This window comes from Lepidochelys olivacea (genome assembly GCF_965140295.1).
Source record: "Lepidochelys olivacea isolate rLepOli2 genome assembly, chromosome: 25".
Taxonomy (NCBI): domain Eukaryota; kingdom Metazoa; phylum Chordata; order Testudines; family Cheloniidae; genus Lepidochelys; species Lepidochelys olivacea.
In genome coordinates, this window is record NC_140435.1 from 9,951,583 (window position 1) to 9,969,695 (window position 18,113).

General features: G+C 50.3%; 1 protein-coding gene across 2 annotated transcripts in view; it reads left to right on the forward strand.

Moving 5' to 3' along the window:
• ADAMTS10 (ADAM metallopeptidase with thrombospondin type 1 motif 10) overlaps positions 1–18,113 on the forward strand; it is a 103,120-nt gene that overhangs the window by 26,984 nt on the left and 58,023 nt on the right. The window contains exons 3-4 of one of the 2 annotated variants that reach the window (XM_084614748.1): positions 5,057–5,421; positions 12,386–12,545. In XM_084614748.1, the coding sequence (XP_084470874.1) occupies positions 5,057–5,421; positions 12,386–12,545 (525 nt within the window). The remainder of the gene's footprint in view (positions 1–5,056; positions 5,422–12,385; positions 12,546–18,113) is intronic. The other variant, XM_084614749.1, reaches the window with a different exon arrangement.

The following is an 18,113-nucleotide window of genomic DNA, read 5'->3' on the forward strand; positions in this document are numbered from 1 at the left end:
GAAAGGCAAAGTGACTTGACCACAGTCACACAGAGTGTATGTGTTGAACCAGGGACTTGAACCTGGGTCTCTCTCAGCCTAAGCTAGTGCCCTAACCAGTGGACAATGCCATCTCTCTGTTCTGTGATTAGCCTCACACAACAAGTGGGTGGCAGATGTTGTACTTAAAGTACTGCACAGGGTCTTTTCAGGGGGGATAAGTTTATTGGTAATCCATGTATCAATCAACACTGTATCATATGCATATGATATATATTACACTCATGCTCTCTCTCACGCACACAAGCACACTCCGTCTTGTTGTTACCAACTAGTCTCTCCCCTTAATTTCACTGGCCAGATGAGTTTGATGGGGGAGGTGTGGAGCCGGGCTTCTGCCGATCCAGATCGATGCTCCGATGTTGACAAGACGAGACCCGGGGTCCTCTGCAAGACACCTCACATTTATAGCAGCTTCCCTCTCACGCAAGTCTATCCCAGATCCAAAATCTGTGTCTGTGTCAATTGGTCATCTGTGGCGTCTCCCTCTGGGTGTTGTCTTAATGCTGCCATATTTACTTTCAGAGAGGGTGTTTTTCAAAAGAAGGTGCTCGTGTCTAACTCTCAAGGCCGTCAATATGTCTGATCTTCTTTAATGAGCCCATTTGACAAGTTTTATTGTTCTTGAGTCTGTCTTCCATCCGCTCTCCAAGGGTTGCAGCTATCTGGAGGTGCTTGCCTTCCACGCCTTGCTCATTCACACCTCATTCATTCAACAGGGCCACTGATTAAAAAGGGGGGTGATCTTATTCTACTCTTTTAGCAACATTTAGGTATTTTCCACTGCATGCATCCGATGAAGTGAGCTGTAGCTCACAAAAGCTTATGCTCAAATAAATTGGTTCATCTCTAAGGTGCCACAAGTCCTCCTTTTCTTTTCTGAGCAAAAAGACATTTTTCTTCTATCTTATTCTATCCTTAGGGGCTATAACATTATACCAAGGCTCAATACAAAGCTTCTATATAAGGATTTGATACAAAGTTCCCATTTACCAAGGCTCAATACAAAGTTTTCGTGAAAACAGCGGTCACACGTGGATAGACCTAATACAAGGTTATTTGAAGAGGCATAATACAAAGTCAAATGAAAGTTATGCAAAGATGCTTAATACAGAGATTTATCTACAGAGAGAGCCCAGCTCCTGGCTCCCAGTCCCCTGTTCTCCTAACCAGGCTTCCTTCTGCCCATGTGGCAGGCTCGAGAGGACAAAGAAAAACAAAATGTTTCCGGTAGCAGCAAGTTTCTCCAGGCTTGCAGTCATTCCTTAAGTGGAAATAGCTTTTCTTGTTTGCCCGGCTGCATCGCACAAGATGTGGTCTGATGTGGGGGAAGCCGAGGCAGAAGGAGTGAAAATAAAACCATCGCTTCTGGTTGGTCAGGCCAAAGAATAGATGCCAGAGGTATTTATGGTTTGGAAGGTCGGGACGTAACCCCTAGACCCAGCCAGTGGGAAGGATTGTTCCATTAGCCGTAGCCGAAGAAACCACTCTGTCAAGATCCCACGCTGGAAAATGCATTAGAAGGAAAGTAAACGTTCCAGAACTTGGCATGTGGCGACAGTGTAATTTGGAGTCCAAATTTATGATGGCTTTGAAGATGGGCATTGTGGAGCCAGGCAAAATGCAGCCACGCCAGGGCAGCCTGGCTTCTCCCTGGTTGCTTAGAAAACAGCAAGGAAAAGGATGCAAACAGAACAGCAAGTCCCTTGAACAAAATGTGTGGGTGAGTCCAATCAGGTAGAACTTCTCCTGATCCAGGCCATGAATAGCTCATGCTTCAGGGCATAAGTCAGCCTCTAGCTACTGGGGGTTAGGAGGACATGCCCTGCAGGTAGGTTACCCCAAAACTGGATACTGGGCTCGCTAGAGCACAGGTCTGAACCACTCTGCCAATTCCTGTGATGGTTTGCTAGCTGCACGAGAAGTTTCTCTTGATTTGTTAGTCTCTAAGGTGCCACAAGTACTCCTTTTCCTCTTGAGCAGTGTTTTCCAAACTGTGGGTCATACTGCCGGGAGGGAAGGAGGTCATGAAAGAGCATCAGGAGGTCACAGGATGTGCGTGCTGAATTGCAAGGGCAGCTGCTTGCCCTGCTCCAACTGTCCGGCACTGTCTGGCTGCGCCGTGTGGAGATTGGCACAGCAAGGTGGTGGCAGCCAGCAGGGATGGGGCTTGTAGCCACCACTGTGCCAACCCCATGAGCAGGAGCAAGGGAGCTGACCTCAGCCAAGCCCAAGGGGGTCAGAAGACAACCTGGCCCAACTAGGGTGATTCATTGGATGGAAATAAGGGGAAACCATGTGAAAAATCCGGGACAACATTTCATTTTTAGGGACATTTTAGGGAAACCCCAGTTCCCGTAGCACAGCATGGATTTGTCACTGAAATGTACATTTCTACTGTCCTTGAGTACATCATGCAATTATCATATGCTTCAATTTCATCTTTAAAATGGTATCCGTCGTTATCCATTTTGATACATTTCAATACATTTTAAAATAAGGGACCGGTGGTTAACCTAGATGCAACCCGAACCCAACACGTGTAGTCTGGTCCCAGAGAGTCCCGGTTGGGTTGCAGGGCTCTGTCTCAGACCCTGGGGCCTGGTTAACACAGGTGAGCCCAGAGGGGGTCGTGGTATGAAAAAGTTTGGGAACCAAGGCACTAAAAGTTATCTGGAGCCAATCTCTTTGATGGAGGAAGGTGTTGTGTTCCCCTGCAAGTGCAGTCAGACGTTCTGGACTGTGACCTTGTTAGATCACATGTGATAAGTGGTGTTAGACTGTTTCAGAGACTGAAGTGTCATAGGAGGAGGTGATAGAAGAAGTTGATATGTTAAAGTGCAACAAGTGGCTGAAGTGGCAGAAGTGCCTAGTGGGTAGAGTACTGGCTGGGGCAGGTTCTATTCTTGATTGTGCCACTAGCCTGTTGTGTGATCTTGAACTCTGGTTTCCCTTCCCTTTGTCTCTCTTATTTTGATTGTAAGATTTTCAAGGCAGGGACCCTCTGAGCATGGTTTTGAATCATGCCTACCACAACGGGGTCCAGATCTCTCTTGGTGCTACCGTCATATAAATGATAAGAATAAGAATAAGAACAGCAATGAGTCATCAGGACCAGATGGGACATCCCAAAGTTCTGAAGGAACCTAAGACTGCTTTTAGCTGAGTTGCTAACAGAAATGCACGTAAGCTTTCATGAGCTACAGCTCACTCACGAAAGCTCATGCTCAAATAAATTGATTAGTCTCTAAGGTGCCACAAGTCCTCCTTTTCTTTTTGCGTATACAGACTAACACGGCTGCTACTCTGAAACCTGTAAAAATGCCCAGTCGCTTATCAGAATCGCTGGCTATGCTGAAGGGTTAGAACAGCAGCTCTCAACCTTTCCAGACTATTGTCCCCCTTTCAGGAGTCTGATTTGTCTTGTGTACCCCCGAGTTACACCTCACTTAAAAACGACTTGCTTCCAAAATCAGGCATAAAAACCCATAAGTGTCACAGCAGGCTATTCCCGAAAAAAAAATGCTCACTTTCACATTTTTACCATATAATTATAAAATGAACCAATTGGAATATAAATACTGTACTTCCATTGTAGTATATAGAGCAGTATAAAGAAGTTATTGCCTGTATGAAATTTTGGTTTGTACGGACTTCGCTAGTGCTTTTTATGTAGCACTGTTGTAAAATAAGGCAAATGTCTGGATGAGTTGTCTTCCAGGGGGGACATCCTCTGCCTACCCCTGGCCCATACAGCAATATGGGAAAGGCAGCAGGGTGATCGCGATCCCTTGACACCTCTTTGCAAGCCCAGAGCCCCAGGGTATGAACCCCCGATCTAAGAACTTCAGAACTAAATAGCTGTAATTTGCCAAAAGAGAATGTGGCTTTCTCCAAGTACAGCACACTCAAATGCCCCTCTGAATCTATCCTAGAAGATAGATGGGAAAAGCCCTTTATGGTCATTCAGTCCATCCTCTGGCCAGAGCATAGGTGGTTCCTCACAGCGGGCTGTTGTTCAGTCTAGTTTAAATAACGCAAGCAATCAGGCTTCCATCCTTGCCCTGGGGAGATTGATCTGCAAACTAATACAACTGAACTATAAGGAAAATTGGCCCAGTTTCCTTTGCTCGGTTTTAGCCTCTTGTTCCTAAGGTTTGTTGCTCCCCCTCTGCTATTTACACCTTTCAGGAGCTTGTAGGTAGATGTCACCTTCTTCCAGCTTCGTGGTCACCGTCTGGATTAGCTCTGCCTAGTTAGTGCTTTTTAGCCCTCCTTGCCAATCAATCCTCCCGTTCTGCCTTCAGCTTTCCAGCTTACCTGGCTCCCATTCCTGTGGTGTCTGAACACTGGGCAATTTGCAACATATTTATCCTCACAGTGCCCCTCTGATGTAGGGAATTGTCCCCATTTTAGAGATGAGAAACTGAGGCACAGAGAGATTAAGTGACTTGTACATTCTAGCGCTGACTTTGGTCTAAGTTAAGTCGCTCAGGGGTGTGGAAAAGCCACCCCTCCCCCCCCGCTCCCCCCGAGCGACGTAAGTTACTCTGACCGAAGCGCTGGTGTGGACAGTGCTATGTTGGCAGGAGACGCTCTCCCGCTGACAGAGCTACCGTTGCTCGGGGAGGTGGAGTCGTGATGCCGACGGGAGAGAGCCGCCCATGCAGCTGCGCCGCTGTAGCGATTCTCGTGTAGACTAGCCCTAAGTGACTTGCCCAAGGTCTCACCGGAGTCTGTGGCAGAGCAGGGGATCCTCTGTCTCAGGCTTGTGCCCTAACCGCTCAACCATCCTTCCTGCCTCCACTGGGCCATCCTTGCTATTGAGATGTGCAGCACTGAGTGCATTTCCCTAGCTGCAATCTTGCCAGACCTCCATAGAGAAGGATGGTCCTCTCCCTACTTCTGACATGCCCCTGCAGCTGAGAGCTGCATTAGCTTTTACTATGCCCCTGGGTCTCCTGGCCTCCCTGTCTCTCCAGAACGTGACTGTCACTGTGTTTGCTTTGCCCTCCAGAGGAGTTCCTCTCCAGCCTCGATCACTATGAAATCGCTTTCCCCATCCAAGTGGACCAAAACGGGGACTTCCTCACCTTCGACATGAGAAGCCAGCTGAAGCGGCGTTCCCGGCGCAGCCTGGGCTCCCTGTCCTACGAGGCCGCTGAGCGGCGGGTCTTCTACAAAGTCTCCGCCCACCGCACCCAGTTCCTCCTCAACCTGACCCTGCACTCCAACCTGCTGTCCGAGCACTTCACTGTGGAGTACTGGAAGCGGGACGGGGTGGACTGGCAGCACGACTTCCACGAGGACTGCCACTACGCAGGCCACTTGCAAGATCAGTACCTGAACTCCAAAGTCGCCATCAGCAACTGCAACGGACTGGTGAGCTTCCAAGGGAATCGTAAGACAGGCCCTCCCAGTTTGCCCAGCCAAGGGCGGTATCAATAATTAAGACTGCCCATAAAATGGAGCAGATTGCAGCTTCCCTGATCTTCATTACAGAAGTGCAACCTACTAAGGTTACTGGTCCCAGCATGCAGTGCTCCGTTGTGATATGCTTGGCCAAGCGGGAGGAGCTGAGATGGGTCTCCATTGGCCATATCTCTCTCTTAAAGCTGAGGGTGACCAAAAACTAGGAGAATTCCCCTGGAAGTCAGTCAGTTTCCATTCACATCAATTGGCATGGGATAGGGAGACATTTAGACCACACTTTGGTTACTTGAGCTGTAAGAGACCTCAGCCCTGTGCTCCTTTGTCTCTTCGCCGCGTTCTGCATATACTAGAGAGCCGTGAATTCCAGGAGGTTGCAGGATGCTCAGAGATAAGCACTCAGATGCTTATCCAGACCTGTGTAGTTAATAAATTGTCCTTAGGGATTGCCACCCAGTTGTGTTTTAACTGCTGGAAAAAAAGAACTGCCTAGTGATGCCAGACAGCTGGATTGCCAACCTTGCATCGCTCTGCCCTGACGATGCCTTAATGAGAGGCAAGGTAGTGCTGTCACATTGTGACATTAACGTTGCCGGGCGGGGATGCAGTGTGTAGTCTGAGCGGAGTCACAGAGAGGATATATTGGGCTGTGAGACGGTCCCAGTATCCCCAGTGCCTCCTGCGTGGATGAGGGCTGCGTCCAGCATTTCACTGGTCACGTTAACATTTACTTTGTCACCTTCTGCTTCTGGTTTCTCTAGGGTTTCCCCACACATGGGGTTTGGTGCTGCCTCCAGAGAATAGCTTGCCAAGTATGATACCCTGTTGCCCCCAGAGAGAGGGATGGAGCAAACATGCCTTTAGTGGGGTAAACATACACAGGAATCGATTCTGTGGGCCTGATTCTCCTTTATGCCAAGGCCCCTCGGGCAGTGTAAAAGGGCATTAACATGGGCATGAATTTATACCGCCTTTAATGCAGCTTTACGTTGCCATTGAAAGGGCCCTAGTGTAATGAGAATCTGGCTCGTTATGTCAAAGATCCTTTTACCATGTTTCCACCCTGCCCCCGCCACCAGGATGCACCTGGATCCTTCCCCCCACCCCTCCCCTGATTGCTGCATCAGAGCGGGCTCTCCAGGTGTCTGGGGGCAAGAGTTCCAGTGATGTCTTAGTGGATTTACTAGGACTCATTGGGTGAGCTGGTGGGTGCGTTGGGCACTGCTGGCTCATAAGGGATCTGGTGTCAATGCCTTTCCCACAGTGGCCCACGCATCTCAGGACACCTGATGGCCAGACAGTACTTTGACCAAGCCCAGCATGTCCCAGGGAAAGGGACGGGGGATGGAGAGATCCCGATGACAGGCTAACGCCCAGCCCCTCCTTGGGAGGGTGCGACAGGGCAGGAAATAAACCCTCTCCAAGCACAGAAATCTCCGCATTACCCGCTGTCCTGACGAGCTTATGGACATCAGTGTGGGGGATGGGGGAAGGGAGTCTAGCTGCTTTGGTGGGGGGAGTCTGGCAACATCCCAGCTGCACCCAGCCACCCCACAGGGCAGCCTTCCGGGGAGCTGACCCCATCAGGCACCGAACACCCCACATCACCCCCTCGGCCGTAGTGCGTCCTCCCCTGGGCCCTCAGAGGGCAGGCAGCTAGGACTGCTTGGCAGAGGAAACAGGATCCTAGATGCCAGAACAGAGCCCAAGAGCTTCTCCCCTTTCCCACTCTGCTGTCTCTCCTCACTGAACAGAACTGTCCAGCTGTCACTCCCAACCGCCCCAGCACCCTCACCCCCCAGTCACCCCCAAACTGACATGACGAGAGAGGGTGAGAAGGGGTAACCTAAATCAGGCCATCCCTTGCTCTCTGAATTTCCCGCTACTCCTCCCCTGTCGTACCCACCACTCCCTCAGCATGTAAGTTACACCAGCTCACGCCCACTTAATGGTGTATAACTCACACTTTATGTCACTTCTGAGTTGGCCCACTGATAATGACATAGCTACACATTGACGCAAATTGCTAGCTACCTGTGTGTACACACACCCTGTACCCTGCTATCTAAACACACACTGAGACATCTACACCACACTCACAATGATCTGAACACACACGCAGAGCTGAACACATCTATCTATTGTATCCATTGCTACCCACAAAGGCGCACACATCCCAGGACTGAGAGCTCCCTCAAGCAATGTGCTCTTTGCTACGCTTCATTTTGAACAGAATCAAAGTTACCGAGGCTTAAGTTGTCGGAAGCGAAGGGCAGAATGGTCAGGCTTCCAAAACATGCACAGGCTCTTCGCTGCCAGCAAGGAAGGCCGCCAACAAGCCTGCAACGAAAAACAGCTGGAGGTGACAGAAAGCAGCCCCAGCAGCTCTCTCTGCCTGGGCCCTAAAGGGGACCTGAAAACCTTGCATTACACAAAGCAATATTTCAATCCACTGGCTGTTTGGGATCCCCGAGACCCAGGTGCCTGGGAGCACCACAAATAACCTCAGCTCAGAAGGAAAGAGTTGAAAATCACACTTTCCTTCCTTTGCCTCCCGTGACCTGAGTTCACAAGACATCATTCCCCCTGTCGCTGCTAGGGACAAGGAGCAGCGTAGTCTGCTAGTTAGGAAAGTTGGCCTGCAAATCAGGATGCATTCTACTCCCTCCTCTGCTGTTGAATGGCTGCTGGCCTTGGGTAGGTCACTTTGCTTCCCTGTGCCTCAATTTCTCCATCTGTAAAAAGGGGCTAATGCTGCTTACCCTCCTTTGTGAAGTGCTTCGGGAGCTACGAGTGAAAAGGACTGGAGACCGGGTAGGTATTAACATTAATATTCATGGGGAGGCATAGCATGTGGAATTCTGAGCTTTTGACAGGGTTAAAAAACGTTTCAGTTCCTCCTTAACTCTAATTCTTAACGGGTTTGAGAAAGAGTTTGATTTAATTGGTCAGTTATTACTATTATGTGTTGTACTGCAGTAGGGCCTACAGGCCTCCGATCCAAATCAGGACCCCGGTGTGCTGGGGGCTGTACAAACACGGAGTAAAAAGCAGCATCCATTCTTGCCTCTGCCCAAAAGAATTCCATGGTTTATAATCTTGCAGTAGAGATAGGGACCGATAAAACCCTATGATGCAACATGCTATCCCTGTAGACCAATAAATACTGTAGATTGTAAGGTGTTTGGGGCAGGGACTGTCTTTTTGTTCTGTGTTTGTGTAGCACCTAGAATAGTGGAGAGTGGTCCATGACTGAGTCTCTTAAGTGCTACTGCAGTACAAATAATAATAATTAATAAGTACGCTAGTAATTGGAGCTGTGTAAATACTTAAGACAGGCTGTGGGGGCCCTCCTTTGCTGTCAGTTCCAACTGACAGTCAAGGAATATGGAGTTAATTATTGTGCAACAGTTTGATTTTCTTTCTGAATCTTGAATTTTTCAGGCCTTTGCATTTGGAATGAGTAATACTTGGGGTCAAATTCTGCTCTCGCATTGGGGTGAATCAGAGTGATTCTGCTGACTTTGTTGGAATTAACTCTGGTTTTTACACCAAGGGAAGTAAGAGTAGAATCTGGCCCTTTTTATCTGTTGATGTTGGAGGTGGGGATAATTTCCTGATTGCAACATTTTTAATTTCATTAAGACTCAGGGGCTGGGAGGAAAAGACCTTGGAAGTAAAAACATCATTCTCTCTCCATCCGAGTTAGACCCAAGACCTCTGCTCTGGTGAATTTCCCCCCACTTCTGGCATAGTCAAGATCATTATCTGATTTTTCACTACTGGCCCCTGTGTCTAGACTGAGCCTGTCTGTCTTTCTCATTTTTGTAAGGCAGCCCATCCCCCTAGTGTTTGAACCCCTTAGTGCTGTGGCATCTGAGAAACTCAGCCCCCAACTCCAAACTTCCCTGTATTTTGGGAAAGTTTGGATCCAGAGCCTAATCCAGACCTGAAATTTGTGGCTTGGATCCCTCGCGAGACAAAACTCCTAAGAATGACAAATCAAGGCCCAGTCCTCCAAACATAGGTGTGCTAAACTTTACTCATGAAGCTTATATAATAATCCCGAGCTCTTATATAGCACTTTGCATCTGCAGATCTCAAAGCACTTCACAAAGGAGGCAAGTGTCGTTAACAATATCTCGTGTAAGTGTTTGCCGGCTCAGCCCTCAAACCCCCCCAAGCCTGGCGATCAGCGAATGGGATAGACCTGTTCAGAGCCCATCCCTGCTCTGCAGGTGACTTGAGCAAATCACAGACAGGATATTTCAGCTCATCTCCCCCACAAACCGCAGCTACATCTCAAAGGACTCCGTTCCGCCCCCTTTCAGCCACCAGAGGTCATGTCAGCAACCCAAGCCACCCAGCCTGGCCCATTGCAGAGCAGCTTTTGGACCCCAGAAAGGACAGAGCTTCACACACGCATGGGCAGGAGAGGTGGTGGCATCCCCTGCACGCTAGAAACTCTGCATCGGCCCCAGAGATGATGTCTTGGGCAGATCGGTAGGGTCCTTTTCTAGCAGCACACAATTTCCAGGCCGTTCTGTGCTCTCCCTTCCCGCTGTTCCACCATAAGCCGGCGGTGACCTCCTTCCCCCTGTCCCACAAAGCCAGCAGCCAGCTGGCTTTGCCGGCCGACGCTTGGCTTTCTGTTGGAATCCTCGCCAGGCTAACCTCACACTACCTCGCTTGTGTATGAAAAGGTGGAGCCGGGCCAAGAGCAACAGAGCTTGGTGCAGAAGGAAATCCCCCAGCACTCGGTGGAGATGGGGACTTCGCGGCGCACACACTGCCCTGATTCAGCTTTCCTAGTTGGGGGGGGGGAGAAGGAGACAGAGAGCCCTATTAAGGAGGCAGCCTAGACCCCCCCCAAAGAATGCTCACCCCAACTTTCCCAGCAATCATTCTTTTACTTACATAGCACCTTCCATGCAAGGATCTCAGGGGGCTTTGTTGATCTCCAGTCTCACTCCACAGAACGAGAAGCTTGGGGTCAGAGGGGTGAAGTGACTTGCCAGAGAACAAGCAGTGGGAGAGCTTGGAAGGGAACCCAAATGTTGCTATTCCCAGGGCTGTGCTCTAATCATTAGCACCGAGAGGAAGGATCACCCAGTGGTTAGGGGATTAGCTGGGGAGACTCAGGTTCAATTCACTGCTCCACCACCAATCTCCTGCGTGACTTTGGAGAAGTCGCTTGGGATTTGTCTACCTGCGCAATTAGTCTGTGGCAAGCCAGGCCGTGAATCTCCCACAGACGGACTGTCTGGACCCATCTGAACAGTTCTTTAATGCACTTTGATCTACTCCTGTTTCAAAAAGGCTCAAAGCGTATTAATGTGCACCAGCAGGGTCCACACAGACAACTGGTCCGCGGCAGGCGACTGCAGGGCAGATTCACACCCTGACTTGCTGGGACCTAAAGGTTTGTGTAGACAAAGCCCTTAGGCTCTTTCTGCCTCCGTTCACCGATTGTGAAATGGGGTTAGCAGCACTTCGTACCTTACAGGGGTGGGGTGAGGATAAAGACATTATCAATTGTGAGGTGCTTGTGTACAAGCATAAGGGTGACCAAATAAGCACGTAAGATAGATAGGCTTCCCCCATACCATGCAGAGCTGAACTGATCATTGAATTTAGGCTGGCAAAAATCCTTTTAGGTCACCGAGACCATTAGTCTGGCCTAACGAGCCGAGCCGGGCAGGCTCTCGGGAAAAGTATTCGCAGGCATACTGCTGGTTCTGAATTGCACGTCGATTGGTCCCCACCCTCTCTTGACTGCTTTTCACAAGGGCAGAGTTTTGCTTGCACACCTGTTTGCAGAAAGCGAATTGTGCACCCAAAGCTGAGATATGTTCAGTCAAGGGGCGGGGGGGAATCAGACGTGGAAGTCAGTCAGTTAATCAGGGACCAGAAGCAATGCCATCGGACTTGGGCCACGTTTACACTACAGCACTCTGTTAGCATTGCTACAGCACCTTAGCTGTGCCGGCATAACCCCAAAGTGTAGATACAGCCTAGACCAACCAAAGGGGTTTGTTGGTGGGGGTAGGGACACCACGTCCACGAGCAACGGTACCTAGGTCGGGGGAAATATTCTTTCATTGACCTAGCTGCGTTTACACTGAGGGTGAGGTCAGCATAGCTCTGTTGCTCAGGGTGTGGATTTTTCATACCTGTGATCAACGTAGCTAAGTTGACCTAAATGTTCAGTGTTGACCAAGCCTTAGCTGGCCAATCACCTAGTGTGAAGGAAGAAACATAATGAGGAGGCTGTGTGGCCTAGTGGGTAGACCCCCCGGCCTGGGACTTTTGAGACCTGGGTTCTATTCCCATCTCTGCTACTGGATTGCTGGGTGACTTTACGCTCAATTTTCAAAGGTATTTAGGTGCCTAGTGATATTTTCAGAAACATTTAAGTCTCTAGTCATCTAAGTACCTTTAAAAAGGAGAGTGGGGCTGAGTTTAGATGATGTTTCAGGGTATTGGGTCTAATGTTGGGGCGGCTGTTTGCAGAGTGGGGCTGAATTTGGAGGATAGTTCAGGGTGTTGGGGCAGCTGTTTGGGGGAGTGGGGCTGAGTTTGGAGGATGGTTCGGGGCATTGGAGCAGCTGTTCGGGGGAATGGGGCTAAGTTTGGAGGATGGTTTGGGCTGTTTGCGGGAGTTGGGCTGAGTTTAGGTGATGGTTCAGGGCATTAAGTCTAACATTGGGGCAGCTGTGGGGTTGACTCTGAGTTTGTGGTGACACTCAGGGAGTTTGTGGTTTAAACTCTGTGTGAAGGTTCAGTTCTGTTCTGATTTCATCCACAGCAGCTGATGCCTCCCTCTTTGTCCCCTGGAGGGTGGAGTTTTGCAGATGGGAGACAGCACCCTGCTTCCCTTTCACTTCCCCCTCCCTCTTCCTCTCGCCTTTTACAGCACGGGGTGATCGTTGCCGACGAGGAAGAGTATTTCATTGAGCCTCTCAGCCTGGGAGCCAACGTGAGCACAGAGAGTGAAGGCGAGGGAAGCCCCCATGTTGTGTACAAGCGATCGTCTCTCCAGCACTCGCACATGGACGCGGCCTGCGGCGTTTTAGGTATCGATGTCGACAGACAAACCCTCAAATCCTCCCCAACGCTGTGATATTCACTTCTGTGTATGCCAGATAATCCCGCTGATAGAGCCAAATTTCTCTCCCGTCCATGAGAACCTGGCGTTGCCGAGCTGGTTTCAGAGAGGCCAGGAATGCTGACTCTGGAAACCAAATGTAAACCAGGCTATCGCACTGTACGTCTGTCCCCTTCTAATGGTTAGGCCCCAAATAAAAGATCACGAGTCAGCTACTGCCTGTAAACTAATGGGATTGGTTCTTTAGCTCAAAGAGATTTTAGATCCAGAGGTCATGAGTTCAATCCAGGCAGATGACTCGACTAGGGACATTGTTCCAAGTGCCCGTACAGGGACTAACTCTGTACACATGCCATAGTCACTACACGAGGATGAAGAGTCCCTTCAGTATCAGCAGGGATTACATGAAGTTATGATAGTTATAGGCAGGGCTGGCAGCACCTGGCTATAATTAAGGTTCCCTGACACTTTTTATTATAAGACCCAGTTTCTTGTAACTTTACATTTCAGCCAACGCAGTTCAGCCTTTTCCGAGAATGGGCGCAGTACAGAATGTATTGCTTTGCTCACGTAAAAAAATTCTGGTGACCGTTTTTCTTTGAGAAGCTTTAGCAACCCCACGCTTTGTAGCAGGGACTTGAAGTTTGGCAGGCGGGTGGCCTTTGTGTCAGGGATGTGGCTTTTGCTGCCCCCATGAAAATCCACCCAAATTTGGCCAAGTTTTAAGCCTTTGAAAAATTCCAGTTTGCACATGCTCGGTGGAGACTTTCATAGAATCATAGAATATCAGGGTTGGAAGGGACCCCAGAAGGTCATCTAGTCCAACCTCCTGCTTGAAGCAGGACCAATTCCCAGTTAAATCATCCCAGCCAGGGCTTTGTCAAGCCTGACCTTAAAAACCTCTAAGGAAGGAGATTCTACCACCTCCCTAGGTAACGCAGGGAGCTTTGGTGTTAAATGCCCTGAAGCTTCCGTCCACACTGAACAGGACTTGCCCTGTAACTGCAGCACTGGGCTGCTCCAGGCTGGGCCAGGTCTTGGTTCGGGCATTGGAATTGAGAGCTGGGAACCAGTCTCAACTCTGGTCTCAATGACCCCCTCCCCCGGCTGAGCCCAGGCACTGGGGAAAAGGAAGCCACCTGACTCAAATACAGACGGGGACAAGAGCTGGAGTTGGGGTTGGGGCCTTAGATTGGGACAAGGAGCTTGGAGGTGTTTAGGGGAAGACTGAGGCCAGAGGATGGTGGGAGGGTGGGGGGAGAGGGAAACTGAAACTGGGTGTTTGGGTGAGGGAGACTGGGAGCCAGTGGGTGCAGGAGAGACTGAGACTGGATCAATAGCATGCAGCGAATAAGGCCTAGGGATCCACATCGAACAATAACAGAAGCTGGATATGAGTCAGCTGTGTGCCCTGGTTGCCAAGGAGGACAACGGCATGTTGGGCTGTGTTAATAGAAGCATTGCCAGCAGATCGAGAGAAGTGATTATAACCCCTCTATTTGGCACTGGTGAGGCCACACCTGGAGTATTGCGTCCAGTTTTGGGCCCCCCACTGTAGAAGGGATGTGGACAAATTGGAGAGAGTCCAGCAGAGGGCAACAAAAATGATTGGGAGGCTGGGGCACATGACTTACAAGGAGAGGCTGAGGGAAGTGGGCTTATTTAGTCCGCAGAAGAGAAGAGTGAGGGGGGATTTGATAGCATCCTTCAACTACCTGAAGGGGAGTTCCAAAGAGGATGGAGCTCGGCTCTTCTCAGTGGTGGTAGATGACAGAACGAGGAATAATGGTCTCAAGTTGCAGTGGGGGAGGGCTAGGTTGGATATTAGGAAACACTATTTCACTAGGAGGGTGGTGAAGCACTGGAATGGGTTCCCTAGGGAGGCGGAGGAATCTGTATCCTTAGAGGTTTTTAAGACCCGGCTTGACAAAGCCCTGGCTAGAATGATTTAGTTGGGGATGTCCTGCTTTGAGCAGGGGGTTGAATTAGATGACCTCCTGAGGTCCCTTCCAACCCTAATCTTCTATGATTCTATAATTCTAATGAGGAGAAAAGAAAACATGGACTAGTTGCTCATTAATTGAGCACCATCCATGCCATGCACTGAGTGAGGCAGGAGTGCTGTGGAAAAATAGCATGTGCTCATGTAATTAAAGGATGCACATGCACAAGGGGGTAATGATTAATAATCTGAAAGTGTGTGTGTGTGATCAAAATATATATAGCTAGGGTTAAAGAAAGGAATCCCTCCTCATCTCATGCCCGCCCCTCGCAGTCTGAGAATGAGCCTCTGAGCTGGTGAGCATGAGTGTCTGTGTGACACCGATACCCCCAAACCATAGACCTGGATCCAGACTTTGCATCTTAGGTGCCATCTTTAGCATGTCCTGTGTGTGCGGGTATCTGTGTATGCCAGTGAGTGTTCGTGGGCCTCTCCGTTCTCTGTGCGTGAGTGGTTGTTGTTATGTTGGGGTGAGCACAGCTGAGAGTGTCTGTACATGGCATGAGGAGAGACTGTAGATTGGTTTCAGAGTAACAGCCGTGTTAGTCTGTATTCGCAAAAAGAAAAGGAGGACTTGTGGCACCTTAGAGACTAACCAATTTATTTGAGCATGAGCTTTCGTGAGCTACAGCTCACTTCATCGGATGCATACTGTGGAAACTGCAGAAGACATTATATACACAGAGACCATGTCTTCTGCAGTTTCCACACTATGCATCCGATGAAGTGAGCTGTAGCTCACGAAAGCTCATGCTCAAATAAATTGGTTAGTCTCTAAGGTGCCACAAGTCCTCCTGTTCTTTTTGCAAATGCAGACTAACACGGCTGTTACTCTGAAACCTGTCATTGCAGGGAGAGTGGTCACTTTGGATGAGCTATTACCAGCAGGACAGTGAGTTTGTGTGTGTGTGTTTTGGGGGGGTGGGAGGGTGGTGGTGAGAAAACCTGGATTTGTGCTGGAAATGGCCCACCTTGATTTTCATACACATTATAAAGAGAGTGGTCACTTTGGATGGGCTATTACCAGCAGGAGAGTGAGTTTGTGTGTGGGGGTGCGGAGGGTGAGAAAACCTGGATTTGTGCTGGAAATGGCCCAACTTGATTATCATACACATTGTAAGGAGAGTGGTCACTTTAGATAAGCTATTACCAGCAGGAGAGTGGGGTGGGAGGAGGTATTGTTTCATGGTCTCTGTGTATATAATGTCTTCTGCGGTTTCCACAGTATGCATCCAATGAAGTGAGCTGTAGCTCACGAAAGCTCATGCTCAAATAAATTGGTTAGTCTCTAAGGTGCCACAAGTCCTCCTTTTCTTTTTACTGTAGATTGGGTGATTCTTTGTGTGGGGTTAGGTACAAGGTGGGGGTGTCTTTATAGTACCAGGTGTTTTGGTGATTGGGGGAGCAGTATCTGGGGGGAAGGGGTGCCTGAAAGGGAAGTTCTGAGGGGAGAGAACCTGGGAGGGAGGTTCTGGGGGGAAGGGAGGTTCTGTCGGGAGGGGACCTGGGAGGGAGGTTCTGTCGGGGGAGGCGCGGAGGGGGGATCTGGGCTGGAGGTTCGGGGGGGCGGGGCTGGGAGGGAGGTGCATTGTGTGAGTATCTCTGTGTTGGGAGTAGGGGTCATGTCTCTGTGTGGATGTGTTTGTGTGGGGTGAGGCACTGTCTGTTCGGGTGAGTCTCTGGTGCTGAGTGTGTCTGTGTGTGTCTGTCTGTGTGTGTGTGCGTGGTAGAGGTGTGCTCTGCGTATCAGTGCTTGGTGTCTAGGGGCACACTCAGGGCAGAGGAATGTCAGTCCGTCTGCGGATGGTGCTGCTCCTGGATCTCTGGCCCCGGCTGCAGCTCTGCCCTCTGCTCACCATGTGGGCTGAGCCCAAGGCCTGGCCCATGTTCGGGCTAGAGTGTTACGCTTCCCTTTGTCAGTCTGAGTCACATTTGTGTCGCTCGGCTGTAGGATGCTCCATGGATAGGGTGAGAACGCTGGAGCCATTCACAGGAGAGACCACAGCAGCTCCCGAGAGTTACCGTAGGCTCTGGGAGGTATTGGGAAAGGAGGGCAGTTATGTAGTCACCTTCCTCTCTTACCCCTCCACTGGGAGGCCCTCCCACTTTTCCTCCCCATCTGTGTTCTTATGATTGGTGCCCGAGAAGAGCATACGACAGGACTCCTTTAGAGGTGATGAACCCCCATGTACGTATGGCCCAGAGGGTGCCGGCAGAAGTGTCCTTTGCAGCTGCAGAAGCCTTCAACTTATGCCGGCCTCCTTTCTGCAGAACGATGCTGAACCGCAGAGGACAGTCCCCGTTTCGCTATCGTGAATCATTTCTGTCGTGCCAGCCCGTGCCAATCCTCAGTACTGTGCAATCGCAGGCCTGCGATCAGCCGGCAGAGAACTGCTCCCTGCCACAGAGAGCCTACAAACGAAATGATCTGATTTTGCATCATATTCTAATGAACTCTGTGGTGTATGCACACGTGTGTGTGTGTGTGTAGATGAAGAACAGTGGTTAGGGCGCTAGCCTGTGACCTGGGTCACCTGCGCCCTTCTCTACCACAGACTGCCTGTGTGACCTTGGGCAAGCCACTTAGCCTCTGTGACTCAGTTTCCTCTCTGTGAATGGGGAAGAGCAGCACGGCCCTGCCTCCCTGGGGTGTGGTGAGGAGAATACATTAAAGATTGTGAGATGTTTGGATATTATCTATGTACCTGAAATACATTGTGCGTGTGGTAGGTCCTGCAGTGGGGGGAGAGATTCTCCTTTGGGGCCAGGGCTCTGTTTTGGGAGCAGGGGGATCTGAGAGTCATCCCCATTGTCTGTAGTGTGTGGCAAGGTGACAATCCCAACCCTAGGCTGCCCTGTGTAGGCTCCTGCTGATCGCACTAAAGGAAGATGAAAGGAGAAGCTCCCCCCGGCAGGGTTCTCTGACAGAGTCATAGTATGCAGAGAGGCGGCTGCTCCCAGCTGCCCCAGGCCCTTGGCAAGTTTGAGTGTTGCCGCAGGATGCGTTTGACTCCGAGCACGTAAATCCAGCATCTCCCTGACCCGCTGAGCAAGCGCAGCTGTAAGGGCTGGTGCCTGAGGAGAGGTCTGAGGAGAGCTAAGTCCGCTGGAGCATCAGGAGATGACCTGGACTCTCCTGGCCCCGCTCCTCCCACCACGTTACGCGAGGCAGCCAGCAGAGTCCCCTTGTGCTGACTCTTTGCCACATTCCCCGGCTTCCAGACGAACGCGAGCCTGTTCCCAGTTGTTTCTTGGAAAGCAAAGACCACAGAGTAAGAGCCACAGGCCAAATACAGCTCAGAACAACCACAGCACAACTGGCCGCAGCGGCGACTCTCCCTCCCATCCCCTGCACCCCTGACCTGCCTGAGCAGCCCAGCCTCACCTGTGTGCAACAAAGAGCTCTCCCCCATCAGCCCCAGTGAGCTAGCCCGAGCTGCCGCAAGGCAATGACTGAGAGTCACCTCTCCCTGATGGCCAGCCCACTCCCACCCGGGGGGAATTTTTGGATTGAGTCCCACGTCGGGGCAGAGA